Genomic DNA, 25,045 nt, shown 5'->3' on the forward strand with positions numbered 1-25,045 from the left:
CAGAGAAAAATTACATTTTTTGCTGCAATGTACAGAGTTTATATCTGCTTTCCTTTGAAATGCATGAAATAAATCAGTGGGGGATTTCTTAAGCAATTTTTTGGGTGTCTGCTTATCCTGCTTCTTCAAATCAGAGAAGACTTGACTTTTTCACTACAAACAGGCCTCTAATCCTTTATCAGACTGTGTCTGCTTTTAAGTTGGTCTTTAATGACCCTGTTGAAAAAAATTGCATAATATGCCAACTTAATTCTTGTGTTTAGGAGAAGGAAGATGCCCCTGTGAATTGTCTTGATTGCTTCCTGTTTTCCTTATTGCTATTTAATGTGCTATATTAACTGACCAGACTATTGATTATAAATTTAAACCTTCTATTTTGATGGGATAAGATTAAATAATGTATTATTTTTTCTTTGATGGTACAAAAACAAGCATGGAAACTTACATTTTAGTTTTTTTATTGTACTAAATTGAATAGTAATGCCTAGAGATGATACTTATTATCGTGGACATGCTTCTTATTCATTTTCCTTTATTATGTAATTGAAGATTACAATATGCATGCACAGACTTTATATGAAAGGAGGTGGGAATTCACAAAGTATCTGTGCTTTCTTGTGTTACATTTCCCCTTTTGGTTTTGGAAGTTTCTAAGTCATGCTGAGCTTTTAATGGGATATGCAATTTCTTACATAAGATTTCTCTAAATGGATGGCATAGAAAGAAATAAATAATGGGGTCCAGGCATACGTTTGCAGCTGACAATAGCAGAGAGAATTCTTTCACATAGAGCAGGATTTCTTTTGACTGGCAGCTGTAATGGGTTTCTGTTTGGCTCCGAGTGTAGGGGATTCTGGCAACATGGTAAGGTACAAAACAGACAAAAAACACGAACATGATGCTGAATATATTGCGGCTAGATTTCCTCTTGACGGAGATGGAATTCTTTCTGGACTTAAGGTGGGACTTAAAGATTTTCCTCGTGATAGCAGTGTAGAAGATGACTAAGGAAAGAAACACAATCCAGAAGATGGCTACAAAGATGTAGTTAGAGGCTTTGTGCCACTTGAGGCCCAGTTCATTCTTAAGGTCCATGCATTTAATGCGTGTGGCCTTGCTGACGCTCCGGTTGGTCAGGATCATGTTGGGAATGGCAAGCAGCAGTGTGAGGCTCCACACCAGCACCGCCAGGAGTTTGCTGTAGTTCACGGACTGGATGAACGAAGTCAAAACAGGCTTCACGATTTTATAGTATCTGTCAAAGCCGATGAGCCCGAAGAACACGATGCTCACATACATGTTGACATAGAAGAGCACGGCCGAGACCCTGCACACAAACACATTCAACTGCCAAGGGCCGAGGCCCGAGTCTCCCAGGATCTTAAAAGGAAAAGTCAGGCTCATCAGGAAGTCACTGACAACAATGTTTTTGAGATAGACGATGAAACTCTTGGAGCTGGGCACGTAGAAGAAGATCCACCCGGACACGCCGTTGAGCAGGATCCCGGCCACGAAGATCACGAAGTACAGCACGGGGATGATTTGCTGGGTTATGAGGGTGTTCCGGGGGCAGGACCCCTCTGCAGGTGGGGCAGTGGTGGCATTCATCGTCTGGTAACTTCTGAAGGCGAGGCCTGGAAGGTGATGTGAAATAGTCACTCAAAGGGCAGTCACGACCTTCGAGTCATTTGCTGAGAAACAAATAAAGGGAAGGGCAAGAACTTGCCATGCCCAGCAAGTTCTTGAAACCAAGTTTTTGCTGTATATTCCTTAGGTGCCTGTCTCTTCCTCCCTTTCACCTTCCCTTCCTTCCTTTTGAAAAGGGCAGAATGGAGTAGACAGATGACAGGAAAGAAAAATTAGAGAAGTGGGACAGTCTGAGAACTGAGGGAATCATGGAGACCAGCGTTTCCCTAAAATGATAAAGGTTCCTGTACAACTCTAAAGTTCCAGGAATGCTCATTTAAATATAGTCTCAAAGGTAATAAAGCTATAAAAACAGAGAATCTGTTTCATTTTATTCACAACTCTTTAATATATTAGGTGTAAGAGCTATTGACACAGACCCTACTTTTTAGAAAGCCTACCCTATGTATATTTTAGACATAGGACTATGTCTTACAAGCATACACATCCAACTATAACTGGTATTTTTGGTATAGGATTATGGGTACCTTTCAAAATTGAGATATTCTGTGTGTTTTTTTTCCCATTTAAAAACTGATTCGCATTATTTTTATAAATTAGAAAACAAACGAAAATGATAGAAAGACCTTAAGCATTCTGAGAAATGCTCCCCAAAGTACATTCTAGATCTCTACTGTCCAAATGGTAGCCACTAGCCATATGTGGCTGTAGAGGTCTTGAAATGGGGCCAGTCCAGATTGAGATGTGATGGAAAATGCACAATGAATTTTGCAGACTTAGTACGCAGAAAATAATGTAAAATATCTCAATATTTTTAATATTGAGAATATGTTGAACTATTTTAGGAATATCCCATTAAATAAAATACGTTATTAATCTTAATTTCACTTCATTTTACTTTTTTTAAGAATATGGCTACTGGAAAACTTTAAATTACATATGCGGCTAGCATCATATTTTTATTGGACGACACTATCCTAGGTATTACCCAGAACCTTCTTTTGTTAGAGAATCCTGTGTAGTCTTCACTGATGTTGGACATGATGATTCATGGCACAGGAAGATTAGAACTCTTTTGACAGATTCTTTGATACATCTAAGAAACTGTCTGCTGCCCATCTCATCTGTAATGTCAACACCCTGCTTAACCCTTCATCGGTTGATCCTTGCCCTCGGGATAAAGTCCTAACTCTGTAACCCTGAGCTACCAGAAGGCCCATCTTGGTCTGATCCCTACTCATTCTACTTCCAGTGATGAGTCCCTGCTGTTCTGAACCCTTCTACCTCGTGGGTTCCATGATTTCTCTCACCTTGGACCTTTGCACAAACTTGCATTTGTGTGGAAGACTCTTTCGCTCCCTTCTTGGTTGGCTAACTTCTCTTCATCCTTGAGGTCTCAGCTTGGATGCCACTTTCTTTAGGAAGCTTTGCCCTCCCAAGCCTTGGTTGGGGTGGATTGGGTGTGAGGTCCCTTGTATGTGTGTTCATAGCTCTGTGCCTTTCTTCGGTCATAGCACTTGTCTCTCTAGCTGTTTGTTTTTCGTTTCCTCTACTACTGTAAGCTCCTCCAGAGGAGAGAGACCATGTCATTTTTTTTTTTTTTTTAACCATTGTATTCCTAGCATTACATGTAGAACATTAGATATTTAAAATATTTGTGAAATAATGAAATGCCATCTGGGAATATAAGAGATGTGTCCCTGCTCTTAAGAAATTTACATCTAGTCAGGGATCATGGGAAAGAAAGACTGTGGAGAACAGTGGGTTCCTTAAGGACAGAGAATGTATCTTGTTCATCTTTGTATTTCTGCTGCCAAGCATGGTGCTTTATACACAGTGAATGAAGGACTGTGTCAGTAACATTACGGAAGTGTGAGAAAGTAGAATTTGGAAATGTGGAATATGAAATTCAGTCACATTGCAAATAAAAAAAAAAAATCACACGTGCAAACTTTGTGTGCTGTTTCCCCCAAAAGAATATGTTGCTTCTGTGTACTCCTCCTGCAAGCATATGGCAAAACTAGTTACATTTCTAGCAATTGATTTTGCCTGTCCTTGGACTTCCTTTGAAAGGAAATCTCATCCCCTGCCCACTTGGCTCTGATCATAATGGGTTTGTTTGTAGGTCCTCTGTGGCCTGTTTCATATATTCCATGGTAAGTGAAGGGGCCGTGTTTTCTATTTTTAACTGTCCACTGTGGCAAAGAGTCTGTGTTTAGTAAATAATTGGTCTTGTCCCCTGATAGTAAGGTGCAGCTTAGTCTAAGAGCCAGTCTCACAGAGCTCAAGAGAATGCTCCCAGGGGTCCTGGTGCTGGGGACACAAGCCCCTCAGTGAGTGTGGTGCAGGGATCATGATATGTATTCAGTAATTGTTGGATTCACTGGAGTTTAAAATATAAAATTTTTTAAAAAGCAGATGTGAGTACATTTTAAAGTAGAGAGAAATATCAGCTATGTAATATACAACTAAATACTGAAATAGTGAAGAATTTCCAGAAATGATTTAATGAGTACCAAATTTCTCTCTTTATAGAAAAATTATAGAAGCCACTGTATATAGTAACAGTGAAGAATTTCCCAGAAATGATTTAGTGAGAGCCACCATTTCTTTCCTTTCCTTCTAGAAATCTGTATAAAGACATTTTCTCAGAATCTCGTGACTTTTGTCCTTTCGCACTGCAATATGTCTGAATGTAGCCTGATGCCATGGGTCCACAACTGTGCTCTCTGGTTCCTCAGAGCGTCAGGAATCTGAGCATATATGCTTTGCCATGCACCTCATGCCTCCTCCCTTCCTCACTTTGAGGTTGATGGAAGGGGCTAGCTGACCCAGGTAAACTTCTAGAGCCGGAGTGCCTTCTGAAATGAAATGAGTACTCAAGGCTTGCTTGGGTCTTTCCCTCCAGACGTCTTCTTGCTATTTTGGGCTGCTTTTTTTTTTTTTTTGCGGTACGCGGGCCTCTCACTGTTGTGGCCTCTCCCGTTGCGGAGCACAGGCTCCGGACGCCCAGGCTCAGCGGCCATGGCTCACAGGCCCAGCCGCTCCGCGGCATGTGGGATCTTCCCGGACCGGGGCACGAACCCGTGTCCCCTGCATTGGCAGGCGGCCTCTCAACCACTGCACCACCAGGGAAGCCCTTGGGCTGCTTTTAAGCAATGGCAGATCAGAGTCTCCGTTTGAGACGTGTTGACTGGGGGAAGAAGCAGGCCATCACTGCTGCTCGTGCTGCCATCTGGATGGATACAGCAGAGGCAAATTAAAGGTGCATTCTATGCAGGTAACGAGCTAATGGTAAATCCGAGACAATTTTAACGGTAACGCTCACGCACTTAAGTCTGTTTTTCTTGAGCAGTAGTGTTGATGGCAGGGCACTGTGACCCCCAGGTACATAATTTATCATATTTGGTCCTGGTGTCTCAGAGTGTGGCAGCCTTTTCTACAGTGACGGATCAAGAGATGTGTGGAAAAGGGGCTATCTTAAGGTATCTGCGGCAAGTGAGGCCACTTATATATCGAGACCAAAAGGCAGGAATACACGTTAGATGAAAAATAGGACAAGCTGATAACAGAGACATGTATCGCTTTGACCTTGTAACACCTGTCCAGCGTCCTCTCCGTGTCTTCAGTATAGAGGTGATTTAATATCCCGATAGAGACCTACTGAAACTTCAAATCATTTCACAGATGGAGGAAATAGTAACATACGGATGCTGATTTTATACGGTAACGTAAAAATAAAAAGAACGAAATAAATCAGAAAGAAAGAATGTCTTGATGTGGCCCAGCAACCCTCCATTCCCGGCCCCAGGCTCTCAGCTGATTTACTATTTCTAAGCAGCTTGTCCCAGCCCATCAAAGACAAGAGACAGGCAAAGGAGGAGAAAGAAAGAGGAAAAGCACCTCTGGATGATGATCAACCGAAATAAGGGACATTCTGTGGAGCCAGTTTGTGGAAGTGTAGCCAGCCCTGCCCGTGGAAGTTACTTCTGAGATTACCTCTGAATTTCTGTAGTGAAAGTGGTCATTATGTGAACCTTGAGGCTTCAGGGAACATAAGCACAGCTCCCTGAATTCTTTTTTTTTTTGCGGTACATGGGCCTCTCACTGTTGTGGCCTCTCCCGTTGCGGAGCACAGGCTCCGGACGCGCAGGCTCAGCAGCCATGGCTCACGGGCCCAGCCGCTCCGCGGCATGTGGGATCCTCCTGGACCGGGGCACAAACCCGTGTCCCCTGCATCGGCAGGCAGACTCTCAACCACTGCGCCACCAGGGAAGCCCTCCCTGAATTCGTGAGACTTCATTTAAGAAGGATTTCAAGATAAACCATAATGGGGGGGAAAATATATATCTATATATACACATATATATACACACACACACATAAAAGAAGAATGTGTGTGTGTGTATGTGTGTATATATATGTATATATATATACAGCTGAATCACTTTGCGGCATAGCAGTAATTAACACAACACTGTATATCAGCTATACTTCAATTAGAAAAAAATATTATAAGGCTTCAGCTACTCTTAGGTGGAAATCTTCCTTGTTCCACAAGTCCAGGTAAAGGAGAATGAAATGACTTGAAACATTTTAGTCTATATAAACCGTCACTTTGGATCTTTGGTCACATAATGGTGGAATGGATCTATGAGACCAAAAGACAGCTGTTAATGTGTAATAAGAGGGAAGAGATATGGGGACATATGTATATGTATAACTGATCCACTTTGTTATAAAGCAGAAACTAACACACCATTGTAAAGCAATTATACTCCAATAAAGATGTTAAAAAAAAAAAAAAGAGCCTATGAATTGCTTTCTGTCATCTTTTGGCAAAGTTTCATTTTAATCCAGATAGTGAGTGCTGTTGTTTGTAGTGAAATGTTAGGTCTCAGGATTGGGCTGCATTAGTATTTTCAGGTTGTAGAATATTGCATATAACCTCAGGGCTCTCTCTGGGCAGAACTTAGTTGATACAGGACCAGACAAGGCGATACTCGCTCCAGAAATACATTCATCTTAGTAAAAACATGCTGAGTTCATTACTCATCCTCTGTGTAATTACACACAGTGACCCATTTTTCTCTTAAAATGGACCACCTTCCACTGTTCTGTGTGCTGTAATTCTACTTTCTCTGAAGAAGAGAAGTTATTCCTTCGTAATATTTTGATGAAATTAACAAAGCTCTTGATAATACTAAAGGATTTGTTCACTTACGTTTTAAAATTTTTGTCTGATATGAGGTTTCCCTTCAGTGAAGTAATTTAGCCTAGTGAGTGCTTGTCATCTTGAAGTGGCCAAGGTGCTTCTTCGCTAATGATCCTGTATTGTAGGAGAAAAATGAAGATTTAATTAAGTTAAATAAATGCCAGAATGTTTTTATTGAAGAAGTATGTGTGGTAGCAGTGCACTTGCTTTTTAAATACAGCTTGTATAATTGTGAAATATTTCAACACGCGCTTTTGTTGTTGCTTTACTGAACTTCGTTTTGGTTGTCACTATTGATGATTACTGGTATGATGTAAACCCTGGTGGGAACCTTGTAAACCCTTTACTTGAGAGGATTGCATATGAAGTGTTTTTAGTTATTGGTTTCTTTCTTTTTTTTCCCCCCCCTTTATGGGTTTGGTTGCTCAAATCAGCTCATTTAAATTACTGAAGTTAACAATTGACCATTTTAGCTAGGAAATCATAGACAGGCTTTTTTTTTTTTTTTTTTTTTAAACCTTTGTACCGTTGACATTCTGGGTTAGACAATTATTTGTCCTGAAGACGGTCCTCTGCATTGTAGGATGTTTAGCAGCATTCTTGGCTTCTATCTATTAGGGACCAATAGTATCATCTCCCTAAGTTGTGAACAAAATGTCCTCTGGGAGGCCCGATTGCCCCTGGTTGATAACCACTGGTCTACTTATGTGTGGACTTTGCCAAGATAACATCTGAAAGCTATATTGTATGATAGGAAGAGGATAGGTTTGGCAGAATGGTGGTTGGATTTGGTTCCGCCTCGGTCTAGGTTGTCACCTTTCTGAATTCTTTAAGGCAACCCTTCTCAGACTTTAATGCACATACATATTTCCCAGGGCTCCTGCTAAAATGAAGACTCAAGATTCCATAGGTCTGGAGCTGGGTATACTGTTGATGCTGCTAACCCAAAGAGTACTCCTTGAAGAGCAAGTTTTTTTGTTTTTTTTTTCTTAAAGACTGTACATAGGGGACTTTAATAAATATTTGGTGAGAAGGGTAAAAAAACAACCTTATTTTTCTTTGCTGTAGTTGGGACTTGAGGTAGGAAAAATTTCCATTAAAAGGAGCCTGAAATCTAAGATTTTTCTTAGAGTTTACTCATTATAAATTTCATCATAATAATCTCATCCTTCTAGTCTGGAAATATAAATAGATATTTTATGGAGAACCAGTGGTAAAAAAAACATATTTACCTAGAATAGCCCTAAAAGGTCATGAAGTTCTCTTTAGAAATAAAACAAAGAGATTTAGTTCTCTGTGGTGGAATATTATATTTGATCCAGGTCAGTACTGAGCATGTTCTGGTCAGGAATGATATCTTCTAACTTCAGGACAGTGCTTACTCCCGGAGAAGGAAGGAGGGGCGAGGGATGCCATAGGGTGGTTGGACTTTAGCTGTATTTGTGGTATTTCACCTCTTAAATTCTGAAACAATGATGCCTAAATATTACTGTCAATTAACACGGGGCGATTAAGTGTATTGGTGTTAACCAACATTAGTTTCTGTACTTTTGTGTACTTGAAATAGTTCATAATTAGAAAACAAAAATGTATATGGAGGGACTTCCCTGGTGGCACAGTGGTTAAAGAATCCACCTGCCAATGCAGGGGACATGGGTTCAAGCCCTGGTCCGGGAAGATCCCACATGCCACGGAGCAACTAAGCCCGTGTGCCACAACTACTGAGCCTGTGCTCTAGAGCCCGCGAGCCATAACTACTGAAGCCCGCGTACCTAGAGCCCGTGCTCTGCAACAAGGGAAGCCACCGCAATGAGAAGCCTGCGCACCGCAACGAAGAGTAGTCCCTGGCTCGCCGCAGCTAGAGAAAGCCGGCGCGCAGCAATGAAGACCCAACACAGCCAAAAATAAATACATAAATTCATTAAAAAAAATTTAATAAAAAAATGTATTTGGAGAATGAATTGCTTTCAAATCACTCTTTAATCAGTACCCACCTATGATGAGCATTTTCCTTTCTGTTCTTTCTTCAGTTCTTATCTGACGACAGTCTGACAATTCCTTCTCTGTCCTTACAGTCCAAACATCAAAAGCTTTGATCCAAGGTGCCCCAAGATCTTTTCATATGAGATAAATATTTGTTTTCTAGATGATTCTTCTAACAGTAGAAAGTAGTATAGATGTGTGTAATCATTGTGTACATTTCTAAACTTACTAAAGCCATTTTCTTATTATTGCTGCTTTTATCTCCCTTGCTGTAATGTGTGACTTTTTTTTTTTTTCTTCTCTTTGTGGTGCCAATATGTGATATCCTGGATGGTTTCCAGAACAGTCATAAGGGTTGAAGAGAAGGGGAATTTATATATGGGCTACTTATTCAGTCTTGTAGTCATATTTTATAACATTTTATGTTATTCAATACTTTATAACATACTTTATATTTTAAAACTTTTATACTATTGCATAGTATTAATTAATTCTTAAGTCTGTCATCAGGCTTCTGGCCTTTCTTAGTCTATGGTCGGTTGAATATGTTAGAATTTCTTGCATCCTCACTCTTGGTCCTGCATCTTTTTCCCAACGTTGTGACTCCTTAGGAGTGGGTCAACAGAGTCCTCTGCTTGTAGGTCATAGACCTGTTCAAGGGGAAGTCACTTTAAGCATGCCAGTTTATTTCATAGAAGGGGGTCGAAGGGGAGGGAGGGAGTGTTGGGCAGAGAGAACTCTTGGACACATGCACCAAGACACACGAGAGGACAGCACAACAGGGGGGGACACGGATTGCCCAAGCTCTTGAGTTACACAATAGAGCCTTGCCAGTCAGTGACTGTTATCACCATTTTGCAAATGAGGAAACTGATGCTGAAAATGGTTAAGTAACCCACCAAAGGCTAATTGGGCAGCTAATATGTGGCCAGACAGTATTCACATTTATGTCTATTCAGCTCCAAGCCAGGTCTCCTCTACGCCTGAGGGAACTCAGGGCAAGCATGTTTTGTTTGTGTTCATGAGTATGTGCATGTATGGCAGGCCCTTCAGCATTTTTCTAGAGTATTGTTTTTAGGAATCACTTAATCCAGTATTTTTTTTGAGGGAAGGTGGACATGTGCATGTGAGTTGGTGAGTACGTCCTTTTTGATCTAGGTGTTAAAGGTCTGCAAGGTGTGGATGCCTTCAGTTTCTCCAGTTAGTCTCTGGGTACCACTGAATACAGAAACTCCATAACGGATGGTGAGTTAGTATGGATGGTAAGCTGATAATGATACCCAGACCTAGTTTTTTACTTTTAATTCCAACCACTTCCCTTAAAATACTTTTAGCAGAACTCTTAGCAAAGTGCAAGACTGGCACCTCCTCGAACCCGGGTCAGTCTTCACATCTTGTGGTGATGCAAGCAGATCAGGGGAGCTGGGGGAGGAGGGCGAGGTGTGGCACAGGTGCCAAACTTCTGGGGCCATGGAAGTGGCTACCCATCCTAGCCTCCGTACCAGGAGCTGCATCTGGATTGTCAGGATAGATTTTTGGGGGATTTTCCACCTACAGTCTTTGGTATAGCCCAGGGTTTCTCACCCTTGGCACTATCGACATGTTTTTGAGTTCCAGTTCTTTGTGGGTGAGTGGTCTGGTGCATCGTAAGATGTTTAGCTGCATCCCTGGCCCTATCCACTAGGTGCCAGCAGCACCCTTGACGTAAGACAATGAAAAATGTCTCCAGACATTTTTTTAAATGTTCCCAAGTTGAGAACTACTGAAATAGCCCCTTAATGGGGCTGTTGTATTTGGTATCATTTTGATATAGGAATAGAATTTTGTCAGCTCTCTCATTGGTGCTAAACCTTAACTGTATGTTGAGTAACTCAGCAGCGATTAAGTAATTCATATGCTTAGGTCTCGGAATGTGAAGTGGGCTTTCTTTACAGCTCTGTTGGAATAATGGGCAGACAGTGCAGTATAATGGTTAAAAGCATGCATGTTGGATGTAGTGGACCTTGGTTAGAAATATGGCTCAAGGGCGTCCCTGGTGGCGCAGTGGTTGAGAGTCCGCCTGCCGATGCAGGGGACAGGGGTTCGTGCCCCGGTCCGGGAAGATCCCACATGCCACAGAACGGCTGGGCCCGGGAGCCGTGGCCGCTGAGCCTGCGCGTCCGGAGCCTGTGCTCCGCAACGGGAGAGGCCACAACAGTGAGAGGCCCGCGTACCGCAAAAAAACCCAACCCCCCCCCAAAAAAAAAAACAAACCAAAAAAAGAAATATGGCTCAATTTCTTAGTAGCTGTGATATTGGAATAGTTACAGAGGGCCTCTATGTTTCTGTTTTCACATCTCTAAAGTGAGAGGGTAGTAGTTGCTACCTCACAGAGGAAACGTTGGGGGTTCAGGGAGTGACTCAGCTGACAATAGACGAATCGGAGGTCTCTGGGACTCTCAGCCGGCCAGGACTTCCCCTGGGTCAGCCTCCCACGGTGTGCCCTACTTCCCCACATTTATTTGAGGTTGATGTTCTTCTGCACTGAAACGCAGGGCTGCAGTGCGCTCTAAACCTCCTCGGGAGTCTGGCCCAGCAGTGCTTGCCTGGGGGAAGCTGGGGGAAGGCCGTTCTTCTTATGGTCCCCGGGTTCTCGTCCCAGGAAGCGGCACTCAGCAGCAGGGAGTATGAGTGAAGTCCAGAGCATTTCATGCACTTACTTGGCAGTCCACACAGGCCTGCATTTTTGATGTGAGTGATGTAAAGCTGTGAAACTCCTGTCTTCAGAGTTTTGGGAACTGATTCCTTTCTCTATCTGGAATTAGATTGAGCTGTTAGGATTCCTGACTTACTTTTTTCCAGCCTGTTCTTCTGCAGCATTGTTTTGGAATATGTGGTTCTATTCCCTGGGGTGAGGCAAGGAAATGAACCTCTGACCTCTTTTTGCTTTACTGAGATGGTGTTTGCGTTTCTCAATCAGGCGTGCAGTACTCTGGTTCTTCAGATCTTGGGGCTTAGGGCCTTAATGCATATCCCTTTGTAGGGGGCTGGGGAACAGATTTTCATTTGTGAGGAACCAACAACTTTACTGAGCTAAATATCAACCAGGTATATGTTTGTTTAAGATTCAGGCTTGCATATTCCAAAGGAAAAGAATATAAATATCCAGAACTTTCGATGGGAGTGGAAGTACTACAGAGAAGTGATTCTCCTACACTTTAAAGCCTAAAATTTATGTACTTCCTACCTGCTGGAGGAATCAGTAACCTTTGATGTGATAAAATATATTGTTACACTAACTTATGAAATGCTTTAAATGAATTTGTATTTTAGTAAACACAGCATATGACAATGAAGCAACTACATTCATTGCAAAATGAGTAGGACTTAAATGTGAAAGATGCATTTTTATGCAGCTTAGAGATGGTGCTCAGAGTGCATAAGGAAAGAAAGACCTTTGCTTTTTATGAGTCCGAGGCCCATCCCGATGGGATCCATTGTTGAATGTAAGTGTCCTCTTTAGATTAATACATTTGTGATTGTTTCACTTTTCATATGAATCTCAATATGAGTCAGTCATATATGTTTGTTTGTTTGTTTGTTTTTGCGGTACGCGGGCCTCTCACTGTTGTGGCCTCTCCCATTGCGGAGCACAGGTTCCAGACACACAGGCTCAGCGGCTGTGGCTCACGGGCCCAGCTGCTCCGCAGCATGTGGGATCTCCCCGGACCGGGGCACGAACCCGCGTCCCCTGCATCGGCAGGCAGACTCTCAACCACTGCGCCACCAGGGAAGCCCAGTCATATATGCTTTGAGAATGCTGTCTTACATCTTGCCATGCCCTATGGGTGCTATTAGATGCCATTTCATTATTGCCTCAGAAGTAATGTCTGAATGTTCAGAATCTGATAATAAGAAGTGCTCCTTTCCATCTGTAACATGAATTGAATTTCATGCTCATGACCTGCTTGGACCAGGACCAGCTTTATTTTACTCCATGGTGGGTTTTTTGTTTTTCTTTTTTTAATTGTAGCCTACACTGACTTCCTTTCTAATCTTTCTTTGTACATTGTTGCTTTCCTCTTTTGTATTTTCAGGCTCTCTCTCAGTCTAGAGGCTACTTTCCTTCAAGGTATAAACCTCCACAAGTTTTCAATAAAATTTGTAGGTCTTGAAGTCCTGATACCCTAATAGCTATAAACTTGCTCAAGCCATTTCCAACTTTAAATAACAAAAGTAAAAATCCTCTGTAGGTGGAAAAGTAGCAATCTCCAGTATCAATGAGATTATCTTGTTTCTAAGTATCACTACCCACTAACAGGGACCAAGGCTCCTTGGGGAAATGACTGATTTCAAATCAGGCACAGGGAAAGGTGAGTTGATACCTTGCAGGCAAAAAGCAAGGAAGTGCTCAGACCAATGAGGAAATGTTAAGGGGGTGGGGGTGGGGGAGGAAAAAAAAAGGACATGGTGGGAGCTGACTTGGTGGCACTTCTAAATTCAACAGTTTGGATATCAATAAGAAGGACAGTAATAGATGAAAATACTTTAAAAAACAAACCAAATTCAAGAGTTGATAGTGATATTAAAAATACAGATGAAAAAGGGAGGATGAAGACAGGGAGAAGCTCTTCTTTGTAGAAGAATGTCAGCTAGAAAAGGTAGAAGGAATGATAGAATTAGAAAGTCAACAGTTTGCAACCTCAGTGTAATAATTGATTCAGGCAACAGTCTTCAGTGTTTGTGAAAAGTCTCTTGGTGAAAGGTTGTAGGAGAACAGGATGTTCCAATCTAAAAGCATCACTCACAGATCATTTAGAATAACAAAGAAAAAAATGGTACCTTTTCATCTGGCAGTCACTGAATGATTGAACTACCAAAAACGGGATAATTCTATATTTTGCCTCTCGATATGACTCAGTTAGATGTACACAACCTACCTTGTCGAAAAGCTAATCATGGATAAGCAATTGGACAAATTCAGAACATGGATCATTCTATAAAACAGCAGCCCAGACTCTGTAAATAAATCAATGTCATGAAAAGCAAACAAACATGATGGGGTGGGAGGGAGCAGTTCTAGATCAAAAGAGGCCAAAGAGAAATCATGTGCTGTGTGAACTGTGATCGGTGACTGGGGGCAGTGGAGGGTAGCACTACAGAAGTTATTTTAGGGCACGTGTGAATCTGAATACAGACTGTATATTAGATGGTGTTATTGAATTGTCTTAATTTTTCTAGGTATGGTGATGATGTGGTTAAGTAGGAGAATATTCTTAATCTTCAGAGATGCGTACTGAAGTATTTAGGAGGGAAGGGTCATGGTTTTGTGCAACTTACATTCAAAATGGTTTAGTAAAAGAAATGTAGAAAATTTAGTAAAAGAAATGTGTGTATATATGTGTGTATACATGTTCTTTTCTGCTGGTATATGTAACTGTATATGTATGCACGTGTATATATATGCATACGTATATGTATGTGTTTTATGTGTGTGTACCAGTTTTGAGGGAAGGGTCCCTAGCTCAGTGCCTGACACATAGCAAATGCATAACAGTCCCTCAGACTTCTCTGCTAACCTCCTTACCTTTTCTTCTCAGTCACCTCTGGGAGCTTCTCTGCCTGTCCTTAAATTGGTATTTCTTATTCTCTTCCTGGCCATCTCCTGTTCTCATTCTCCCCATTCTTCTAAGCCAAAATAATCTTTGTTAAGAACATTGCTTAAAACTGTCATCTATGAGACAAACTTTTCCTTTCATCTATCACTGATGCTTTTGGCTCCTATTATCAGGATAGTGTTCTTGGTGTTAGGAATCCTGCCCTTTTAGAGCCCAGAGTCTGGTGGTTCTGGCCTCTGAGCAGCCTCCTCTCCCATCCGCACTGAGCACCTCCATTTCCTGCAGTTCTGTGTCTCCCACAGCCCCGGACATCGTGGAGCCTGGCTGCTTCACCTCCAGAGCTCCCACTGTTGTCTTGTCATCTCTTTCACTCTCATCACATTGTACAGCAATAATTGCCATTCGTTGGGAACTTTACCTGGTACCAGACACAGGCAATGGTAATTGCTCTTAAAAATACCTTTTCTTTTTAAAGGAATATTTGATACTTTGAAAAGAATTTTTTTTTTTTTTTTTTTTTGCGGTACGCAGGCCTCTCACTGTTGCGTAGGCTCCGGACGCGCAGGCTCAGCGGCTATGGCTCACGGGCCCAGCCGCTCTGCGGTATGTGGGATCTTCCCGGACCGGGGCACGAACCTGTGTCCCCTGCATCGGCAGGTGGACTCTCAACCACTGCGCCACCAGGGAAGCCCCGAAAAGAATTTATGCAAAGAAACTGAAGCACAACAAAAAGAACACAGCGCTGACTTGAGAGCCGGAGCCTCACCAGTACTCCAGCTTCTCCCTTCTCACTCCTCCCTGGGCTGTGCCTTCCTCCACTGAGAGGGAATCCTGACCTGAATTTTGTGTTTCTTATTTCCCGCCTTTAAACATAAATGATTTTAAATCTATATGAACATAGATTCCATTATAAAAATTGTTCATGGTTCATCATGTATGTAGTGTTCCAGGACTTTTTTTAATCCCCAGCTCAGCATTATGTTTCTAAGGGAATTGGAAAGTTTGGAAAAGGAATTGGAAATAGTTGGAAAAGATGAAGGTTCACTCACCCTATAGCTGAGCATTTTAATTCCTAACTATGTGCCCTAGAAGTCTCTCTTCCAGAAGCATACCAAGTATGTATGAGAATATCCATGTACAAGGATGCTCATAGAAACACTGTAATGGCAAAAACGTAGAAATAGCTCAACTGATTATTAACAGGAAAAAGGGTTAAAAAAATGTAGTGAACTTTTGTGCAGCACTGAAAATGAACGAACTACAGCTATGCACTTTTAAATCCTCCAGTCAACCTGATAAGACAGAAGTAATCTCTTATTATAGTTAAGGAAACTGAAACCTAGACAGCTTGAGTAACTCGTCCAAGGTGTAAGAACTAGTGTATTGTAGAACGGAGATGTGGGTCCAGGTCAGTGTCATTCTAAAGCCTTAACTACGAGGGAATATTGTTGCCTGTTGACAAGTCTTATTTTTATTAGCTTGTCTGTTCTACTGCATGGAGAGAGAGCTTTGTATTTTCATCCAGCTCAGCAAATAGTTCATAGTAGAAGTTGCATGAATTTCTGACGAATGACCTAAAACATTGTTATTTTACACAGGAAGAAAGCTGTGTATGGAAGCTTAGTGGCTTGAACAAGTTCTGAGATGGTAACCAGAGCACCTACAATTGAAACCCAACTCTTTTCAAGCCCCCAGTGGCTGTAGCATCTTAACCTGTAGGTTCTTACCTTGGTTACATGCCTCCCCTCTAGTAGGTGGCTAGGAGAGGCCTGGCAGATATAATGTCAGCATAACTTGGATTATCACTACCCCACATTCCTTATCCAGGGGCCACAGGTGCTCTCCTGGTGGACAACAGAGGCCTCTCATCAGCTGTGTGGCTTTTTTACCTATAATATGAATCTGCCCAGCCTGCAGCAGCAAAAGCGCCAGCAAGCATTCTTTTATCTCTCGAATGTCCCTGACATGGTCAGCCTGTGGGAAAGTGCAGGTATGTTTGTGTGTATGGGATAGGGGTGTAGAGAAGGCAAAGTAACAGATATTTGTTGCCTTTGGCGAGTAAGCCAGTACGTGTCACAAAACATTATTGAGCTGCTTAGTTTTTTGGCCCAGTGAAACAAAAATTGAAAAGAAAAGCAAAACTTAACTGCCTAGCTATCCCCTTGAGCTTTTCCTTGCCCGCCATCCAGCGCTGGACAAAGCTCTGAGCACGTACATTCTTATTCTCTGTCCCAGATAAATCGTGAAGGGCTTCTGTTCCTTTGTAAACTGACGGGGGCTCTTGGCAAGGGTCTACAGACATGACCACAACCAGGTTTTGTCAAGCAGTGCGTAGGAATAGTAGGAATACCCAGGTGAATTTGCTTTCACACTGTCACCACGGTCATGTTGACACCCACTTCTAGAAAGGTGAACCTCACTGGGGCAGAGGTGCTCGGAGCCCTGACCTCTGTCTGTGGCATTGTCTGTCTCTGGCATCTGACTGTGGCTGCCTCATATTGGTCTCTGTTCAAGCGTCACCTTCTCAGGGAGGCCTTCCCAGTTTAGGACACCTGACACAGCCAGGCGCCTAGCCAGCGCTCCACACCCTCTCACCATGTTTTGTTTTCTTCAGGGTGGTCTTCGTTATTTAAAGTAGTATTTATTTTCCGATTTATTTCCTCCATCATACCTCCACCCACCCACCCGCCCCCCCATTCCTACTATGCTGTGAAGGTAACCTTCATGAGAACAGGACTTATTTCTCTTGTTCACTGTTAAATTAGTGCCTGGCATATAGTAGATGTTCAGTAGATGTATATTGAATTTATGAATGAATCTATCTGTACAACTTTGGTCAAATTAAGGACTTGATTTACTTAACTGTCAAATGATGAGTCTGTTCAGGACCTCAGAGTGTTACAGTTTCTATGTGCGTAATAGGTTAAAATGTATAGATATCTTTTAAAATCGTTGGTGCATAAAGCTGGATTCACCATAGTCTTATATAATCATATGGCGTATTCTTATCACGCAAGGTTCATGCAAGGTTGGCTCTATAATTTTTATTTGGTTATTCTTAATTACGTTAATAATTTCCCTCAAACTCAATAACCAAAACAAAAGCCAAGACTTTGACAGTTAGGAGCTGCATGTAACTGAATTCTCTTTCTTCCCACATGCCGTCTCTCTGGCCACCATGCACCCTGAGCCCCATGTTTTTCATTCTCTCGCGGTTTTGTTTTAAGTTGTTTTGTTACATCTGTATGTATTCCTAAAAGTGAGTTGTATGTATATGTGTGTATGAAATTGTGATTTTAAAAGAAACATATGTAATCATTTAGTCATTTAGATCATTTAGATTTAGATACCACATGTTGTCCGCGCTGATGAGCATTGTTGCCATAATTCATGTGTTTTGATGACTGTAAACATTCCATCGTCTGACCATGCCACGGTTCATTCATTCAGTTTCCTATGTTTGGGATGTTTCCAGGTTTCTGCCCTTCTGAACCATGCCAAGGTGCATATCCTTGACGTCTCTTGATGAACATGTGAAAGAGTGTCTTGTGTGTATAAATAGAGGATTTAAATTGCTGGATCATAGGTATATGAATGTTAAGCTATAGGAAATAATGCCAAACTATTTTCCAGAGCGGTTGCAAATCCTCTGTGGATACACATCTTCTTCGACGTTTCCTATTCTCGGATGTAAAATTTTTTGCTTATGAAATGTTACTACATTGTGGTCCTGATTTACATTTCCATGATCACAGTGATATGAGCATCTCTTCATGTGATAATTGGTTGTTTCCATGAAATGTCTAGTCATATCTATTGCTCATTGTTCTTTTGGGTTGTTTGTACTATTATTGATTTGTAGAAATCCTTCAAATATTGTTGATACCTGCTTTGTTGGGTATATGTATGGTGAATAGCATCTCCCAGATTGTAACTTGTCCATTTTCCTTTAAAAGTATATTTTGATAAACAAAAGTTACTAATTTTATTATTTTCAAATTATCAATTTTTTTCCCCGAATTAGTGCTTTTTTGTATCAAAAGAAAATTTTCCTATGTCAAAGTCTCAACTGAGGTGGCTTCCGGTTATATTGGAGACACTGAAGAAAGGACCCTGTAACGGGGTTTGGCTTTAAATATAACAGAACTATAAAATAGCTAAATGCAAATCTTGCTCAACAGACCTGCATCCTGCCCGTGCTGGAAACAGCATTCGGGTAGTGGCTCCAACTCTGCCTTTCTTTTTTATTTTTTAACATCTTTATTGGAGTATAATTCCCTTACATTATGGTGTTAGTTTCTGCTGTATAACAAAGTGAATCAGCTATACATATACATATACATACATCCCCATATCCCCTCCCTCTTGCGTCTCCCTCACACCCTCCCTATCCCACCCCTCTAGGTGGTCACAAAGCACCGAGCTGATCTCCCTGTGCTATGCAGCTGCTTCCCACTAGCTATCCATTTAAATTTGGTAGTGTATATATGTCCATGCCACTCTCTCACTTCGTCCCAGCTTACCCTTCCCCCTCCCTGTGTCCTCAAGTCCATTCTCTACACCTGTATCTTTATTTCTGTCCTGCCCCTAGGTTCTTCAGGACCACTTTTAAGATAACGGTTCTTACAATATGGTCTGTGGAACCATGGAGTCCTTGACACTCTTTCAGGGGGGCCATGAGGTCAGCGCATTTTCAGAAGAATACTAACATGTTGTTTGCCTTTTTCACTCACTGTGCTGACATCTGTAGTAATGGTGCAAAAGCCACAATGTGTAAAACAAACCTGCTGGTACTTCAGCACAAATGAAGGCCGTGTACCCAACTGTCTGTCCTGTAGTCATTGCCTACCTTACGTCCATGCAATCTTAGTAAACAAACAAAAAAACAACAACACAAAAAATAAAAAGCTAAGTTAACTTTACAGTGACTGTGTTGAAGTAATACATATTGTACATTTGATTAAAGTGTGTGTCTTAAATATTTCACGTGACCTTATAGGAATGGTTCACAAAGCACTTCTGCTGTATATGATGGTTGTCTAGAGGAACAACACTTGAGTAAGTTGCGAGTTGAATTAGATGCTTTCTTCATGGAATACCATTTTTACTGGAACTAATGATACATAAACTATAGCAGTTCATACTTGAGTATTTGGCAGACATTTTCTCAAAATTGAACGAACTGAGCCTTCAAGTCAAGGAAAACAAATAGCATTACTTTCCAGTACTTAGAATGAAATCAGTGCCACTATTAATACTATTTTTTGATACTATATAATGAAAAGTATCTGTATGTCAAAATTCTGGATGAACCTCTCCAAATGACCAAGGATTATATGATATAAAATCTAGCAGGGGTAAAAGATTTCTTCCAAGACCAAGTTATGCTAAAGGATTTTAATGTAACAGAAATATTCATTGACATGAATTTAGTTTCTACTTTGCAAACAGCCTTTAAGAAACTGCCACTTTTTGAGTTTTGGTGTGGTACCAAAGAAGAAAATCCAGAAGGCTATTAAAATACTTCTTCCTTGTCCTGTTATATATCTGTGTGAGGCTAGATTTTCTTCTGTTTACTTTAACTAAAAGTACATTTTGAAACTGATCCAATGCAGAAGTGGATATGAGAATTTAACTGTCTTAGGCCAGATGTTAAAGAGATAAGCAAAAATGTAGGATAATGCCACTTTTCTAACTAAAACTTTTGGGGGGAAATATAATTATTTTTCACAGAAATGTATTATTCATGTTAACATTTGATGCTATTTTTAAAGCGAATTAAAAATAAATATTTTATGAATTTCAGAATTTAAATTTCTAATATAGTAAAGATTGCTAGGTATAACAACATAAAAGCTCTTTGGGCTTCTCAGTAGTGTTCAAGGGATCATGAGACCAGAAGTTTGACAATTCTTGGCTAAAATATATTTTGCTCTATTTTCTAATAAGGTTTTTTGGGGGTTAGTTTGCTTATTTTAATATGTCAGCTCTTAATCCGTCCAATATGTGGCCTGTCTATAAATACCAAAAAAAAAAAAAAAGACACCAGACCTTTATGAAGAGTGATTAAATGAAAAATGTGTATAACTTCCATCTCTCATTGTAACTCCTACACATCAGATATCTTTCTTTTTTTTTTTTAGGTTTTTGGTAAGGTTGTCTATTTGGTTATCCATCCATCCACCAAACATATGAATTAAGCAAATAATACCTGTCATGTCTTCCTCCCACCCCTTTCTGTATGGGACCACAACCTGTGGGGCTCATGGGCCCTGACCCAGATCTCCACGCTCCCTAGCTGTCAGGCCTACTGACTGTTCTGGCCTGGAGGGACCGGCCTCTTTGTTTACAGTGGTCACTGATGGTTAGTTGGCACTCTGTAGAGTGCCAACTAACAGGTACTCACTACTTGGGTACTGACATGGTGCCCAGTTTTCTGTTGGAATGACAGGAGGTAAATTGGGAGAAGTATTCATTTCCCCTTATTTTATGAGTTCTTATTTGGCCCCCTGAGTGTCAGAATCAACTCAATAAATTTCCTGTGGGATTTTACTCTTGCCAGTACTACCTCTAACTTAATAAGTTACTAGCAAGGAAGAGGGAGGAATTCCATTTTTACTGAGTAACTCTTAAGGTGCCGGGTATTAGCATGTCTCAGTTAATATCTTAGTAGCTCTTTGGGGTGACAGATGGAACAGAGGTACATCAAAGAGGCAAAGGAGCTAAAAAACAAAACAAAAGGTAGCTCAAGCTCACAGTAGATTCAAATTCAGCTGTTTGTCTGCAAAGTGCCTGCTTTTTCGACCAGGTAAAATTGCCTCTCTAAAAACTTGAGTCCCAATAATATTGACTGTTTCATACAATGTGATTACTGCCATTATTGTGTGAGTACCTAGTTAAAGGGCAGAGCAGTCCTGCACACTCTTGCATCTTCAGCTTTATTTGTGTATAAATCACAATTTTTATTGGACACATTTATCTCCTTAGGTCAGAGACAAGATGGGGTAGGTGAAAGGGCATTGGATTTGAGGCCAGATGACTTTTTCCTTTAAATTCAATCCTTGGTCTTTATTAGCTGTGTTATCCTATTTGAATCACTGAACCTCTCTGGACCCCAGTTTCCTAATCAGTAAAACAGAGCCAATGATAGAAGCTCTTTCCCAGTGTAATTTGGCTGCTGGAAACACCCGGTTTTGATAACAGAATCTGTGCAAAGGCTTTAAAAGCAGAGGAGTACCTATGGGGATAATTAGATGTACTAGGTCTTACTAGCATATAAAAATTATGTAACTTATTATTATTGATGTTTCCCTCACCCTTCGACTTCTGGGGCTACCTTTTAAGACTGTTTTCTTTTTTACTAGGATAAGTCATAAAATTGCTGATATTTGACTATTTTTTATCTGCAGAAAATGTCCATTTCATACGGTTAGGTTAATGCTGATACATTTAAAATAGTTTTTAGTAAAATTACACATGAACAGTCAAAATAAAATCTAAATAGTTGTACCAGAGGGCATAGGGCAAAAAGTAAAGAAGGCTAGATCTTGGTTATGTTTTACAAACCAAACTTTTACTCTGGATTTTTCTTTCTCATGCTATCTGATGACACGTGTGAATCCCTAGTAGCCAGTGAAATGTTTTGTGTTGAAGAAGCACTGAAGGCCATGAAGCATCTTCCCCAGGATGGGTGGGTCTGATATCGAGAGTTGGCCCGAATGGAGGAAAGAGGAGTTAGTTGCAAATGCCAGTCTCTTCATTTTAATTATGTTAAGTGTGAGATCTACCTATATGTCTAAATGTCTATACTGTGTATAAATAGATAGATTTTTTCCTGTGAATGCTTTCTTTAAGCGGGGAGAACTGGCAGGGAGGTGGTAGGTATAAAAATGAATGAGAGAAGACTTAAGAGGTTGCTGTTTCTCCATTTAGAGAGTAATTTATTAAGAAGGACGTCACAACTTATAACAAATACTAAATTTAGTGATTTTAAAAACTTTTGTTGGCGGTGGGGGGGAGCTGTTTGTCGTTGGTCAATTTTGCTCTAAACCTCCGCCTTCTTTCAGTTGCAATGTTCTTACAATTTCTCCAGTAAATGGGGCTCTTTAAAGAAAGATATTTTCTTTTTGGCTGGGAAATAAACTGGAATGGATTCTAAGCACAAATTAAGTTTTAAAATTATCTATTAGTTTAGCACAAATTAGGTTTTAAAATTATCTCTTAGTTTAGGTTCTATGGAATTTACTACTCAAATTTCTAGAAAAACAAGCAATAGAAGTTCCACAGGTTACATCCCTTGGCCCTGCCATCCACAAATTAAACTAAAAATGCTACCAATGATTGATATTTAAGTGTTATGTGAAATCTCAGAGGAAGAAATCAGAAGTTAAGAATCAAGGACATGAAAATCAAAACTTATAAGACATTAATAATAGCTAGAACAGCACCCATGAGGCTTATTTAATTCCTGTTTTTTCCTTTGAAAATCAGTTGTGACTCACCGTTAAATCCACACCAGTAGCCCAGGCATTTACCGTTTCAGAGAAGATTTAAAATGCTTCCTCGATTGAAGTGTTTCACTTTGGTTTCAGTTTTTAGTGAGGTTGTGTCCTTTTGTGCTCTTAAACCAAACCTTCTGTTTTTCCCTCCAGCATTTTAGTTCTTTATTGGACTCCCTCAGCTCTGAGGATTACATCATAACCCAGCTGTATTTGTGCCCTTTACCATATCCAAAACTGATTTTGACTCAATATCCACATACACACAATCTTATATTCTACAAGCAATAAGATTACAAATTGTTTAAAATAGGAATTTCTGAAAGCCTATGCATGAACTCATGAAAGAAAACTGTGCTTCATGAAATTAAAAAGAACATTTACAGAGAAAAGTTAATTGGACTTAGTTTAGTCTTTGAACCTGGAAAAGTCAAATCTCACCTCCAAATCTGTCACTGTTCATTCAAAAAAAGAATTTAGGACATTACGAGCACAATAAGCCGTTTTACAATGGAATCACAAATATTTAATCTTTAAATAAACCCTGATTGGATGGGCTTTTCTTACTTACCAATTTATCCAGTCTCTTGTGGTCTCTGAAGGCAAGACTGGATCAGCAACTGAGCATAACATCTGATGTTGAGGGAAATCTACTTTGCTTTCTGCCTGGACTGCTGGTGTTGACCGGTGGGAAATGCTGCATTAGCTCTCAAACCAAAACATTTAAAGTGCCCTCTGAAATGTTGACATCTCGCCAAAGGCTTGAATGTCTAGTACCACAGATGTCCAGTCCTCTTTGGAGCCCAGCTGTGCTCTGTGCTTCTGTGAGTTGAATCTGATTGGCGCTTAGGGTGACAAACGATCCAGCCTTGTCCAAATAGTAGCTGGTATGAAACTAGGTACTGAGAGAGAGGAGAGAGTGACCCGGTAAGCAAGAGCTCCAGCCAGCAGGAGGCTGGATCTTTCCCATGCCTGGCCATGACCTCTGCCTGTGATGCTGTTGTAAGAATAGCTTCTGTATGTATTGGGAAGTATTTTCAAGTTGTAATTCACACGGCTTCACCAACTCCTTGGAAATCGTTGGAAAACCAGAAAAAATAGTTGAGAGTCAACCAGACCAGAACATTTCTCACTTTCAGGGGAAGGCGTGGGGAGGCTGTGTAAGTAACATGTTCACCAGAGCGTCTTGACCAGCAGAGGGCAAGATCATAATCAAGTGAGATGAGAGATTGAAAGGACCCCAAAGCTCTCTCATTTGGACTTGGGTGATTTTCCTCTCGAGCCTCACCCTGTTCTAGGTGTGGGGGAGGACAGACACGTGATGCCTGCTGGTGCCCGGGCTACTCCAGGTGTTATCCTCACATATTCCCAACCTGGATTTCATGCTGTTGGGTCTCCTAATCTTTCTTCAGGTTTCCCTCTCCTCTTAAATTTGGTTTTGGAGCACCCTGTTTGACCCTAATTTCTGGATAGTTTGCTTATTTAACAAATTGTTGCTGGGATCCTTTACTTTTCTTACATAGTTCTCTGGATTAATGCAGTCATAATGCATCTCTTGGAGGAGGAGCCCGAGTCTCCCATACTCTGTCGACTTTATTTATTTATTTATTTTGGGGGGCATTTTGGGATTTTTTTAAAATTGGAGTATAATGGCTTTACAATGGTGTGTTAGTTTCTGCTTTATAACAAAGTGAATCAGCTACGCATATACATATGTCCCCATATCTCTTCCCTCTTGTGGCTCCCTCCCTCCCACCCTCCCTATCCCTCCCCTCTAGGTGGTCACAAAGCACCAAGCTGATCTCCCTGTGCTATGCGGCTGCTTCCCACTAGCTAGCTATTTTACATTTGGTAGTGTATATATGTCCATGCCACTCTCTCACTTTGTCCCAGCTTACCCTTCCCCCTCCCTGTATCCTCAAGTCCATTCTCTAGTAGGTCTGCATCTTTATTCCCGTCTTGCCCTTAGGTTCTTCTGACCATTTTTTTTTTCTTTTTTTAGATTCCGTATATATGTGTTAGCATACAGTATTTGTTTTTCTCTTTCCGAATTACTTCACTCTGTATGACAGACTCTGGGTCCATCCACCTCACTACAAATGACT

At 40.9% G+C, this 25,045-nt stretch overlaps 2 protein-coding genes across 3 annotated transcripts in view; one reads left to right on the top strand and one right to left on the bottom strand.

The window, feature by feature from the left end:
- MED12L (mediator complex subunit 12L) overlaps nt 1-25,045 on the top strand; it is a gene marked incomplete at its 5' end in the record, with an annotated part of 320,500 nt that overhangs the window by 116,874 nt on the left and 178,581 nt on the right. The gene's annotated exons all lie outside the window — the stretch shown is intronic.
- Nucleotides 595-23,643, bottom strand: P2RY14 (purinergic receptor P2Y14; the record flags this gene model as incomplete). Its single annotated transcript, XM_079705503.1, is given in 3 exon segments — nt 595-1,634; nt 23,508-23,553; nt 23,557-23,643. Coding segments are annotated over 3 exon segments (1,173 nt in total).

Source organism: Hyperoodon ampullatus, assembly GCF_949752795.1.
Source record: "Hyperoodon ampullatus genome assembly, chromosome: 5".
Classification (NCBI taxonomy): Eukaryota; Metazoa; Chordata; class Mammalia; order Artiodactyla; family Ziphiidae; genus Hyperoodon; species Hyperoodon ampullatus.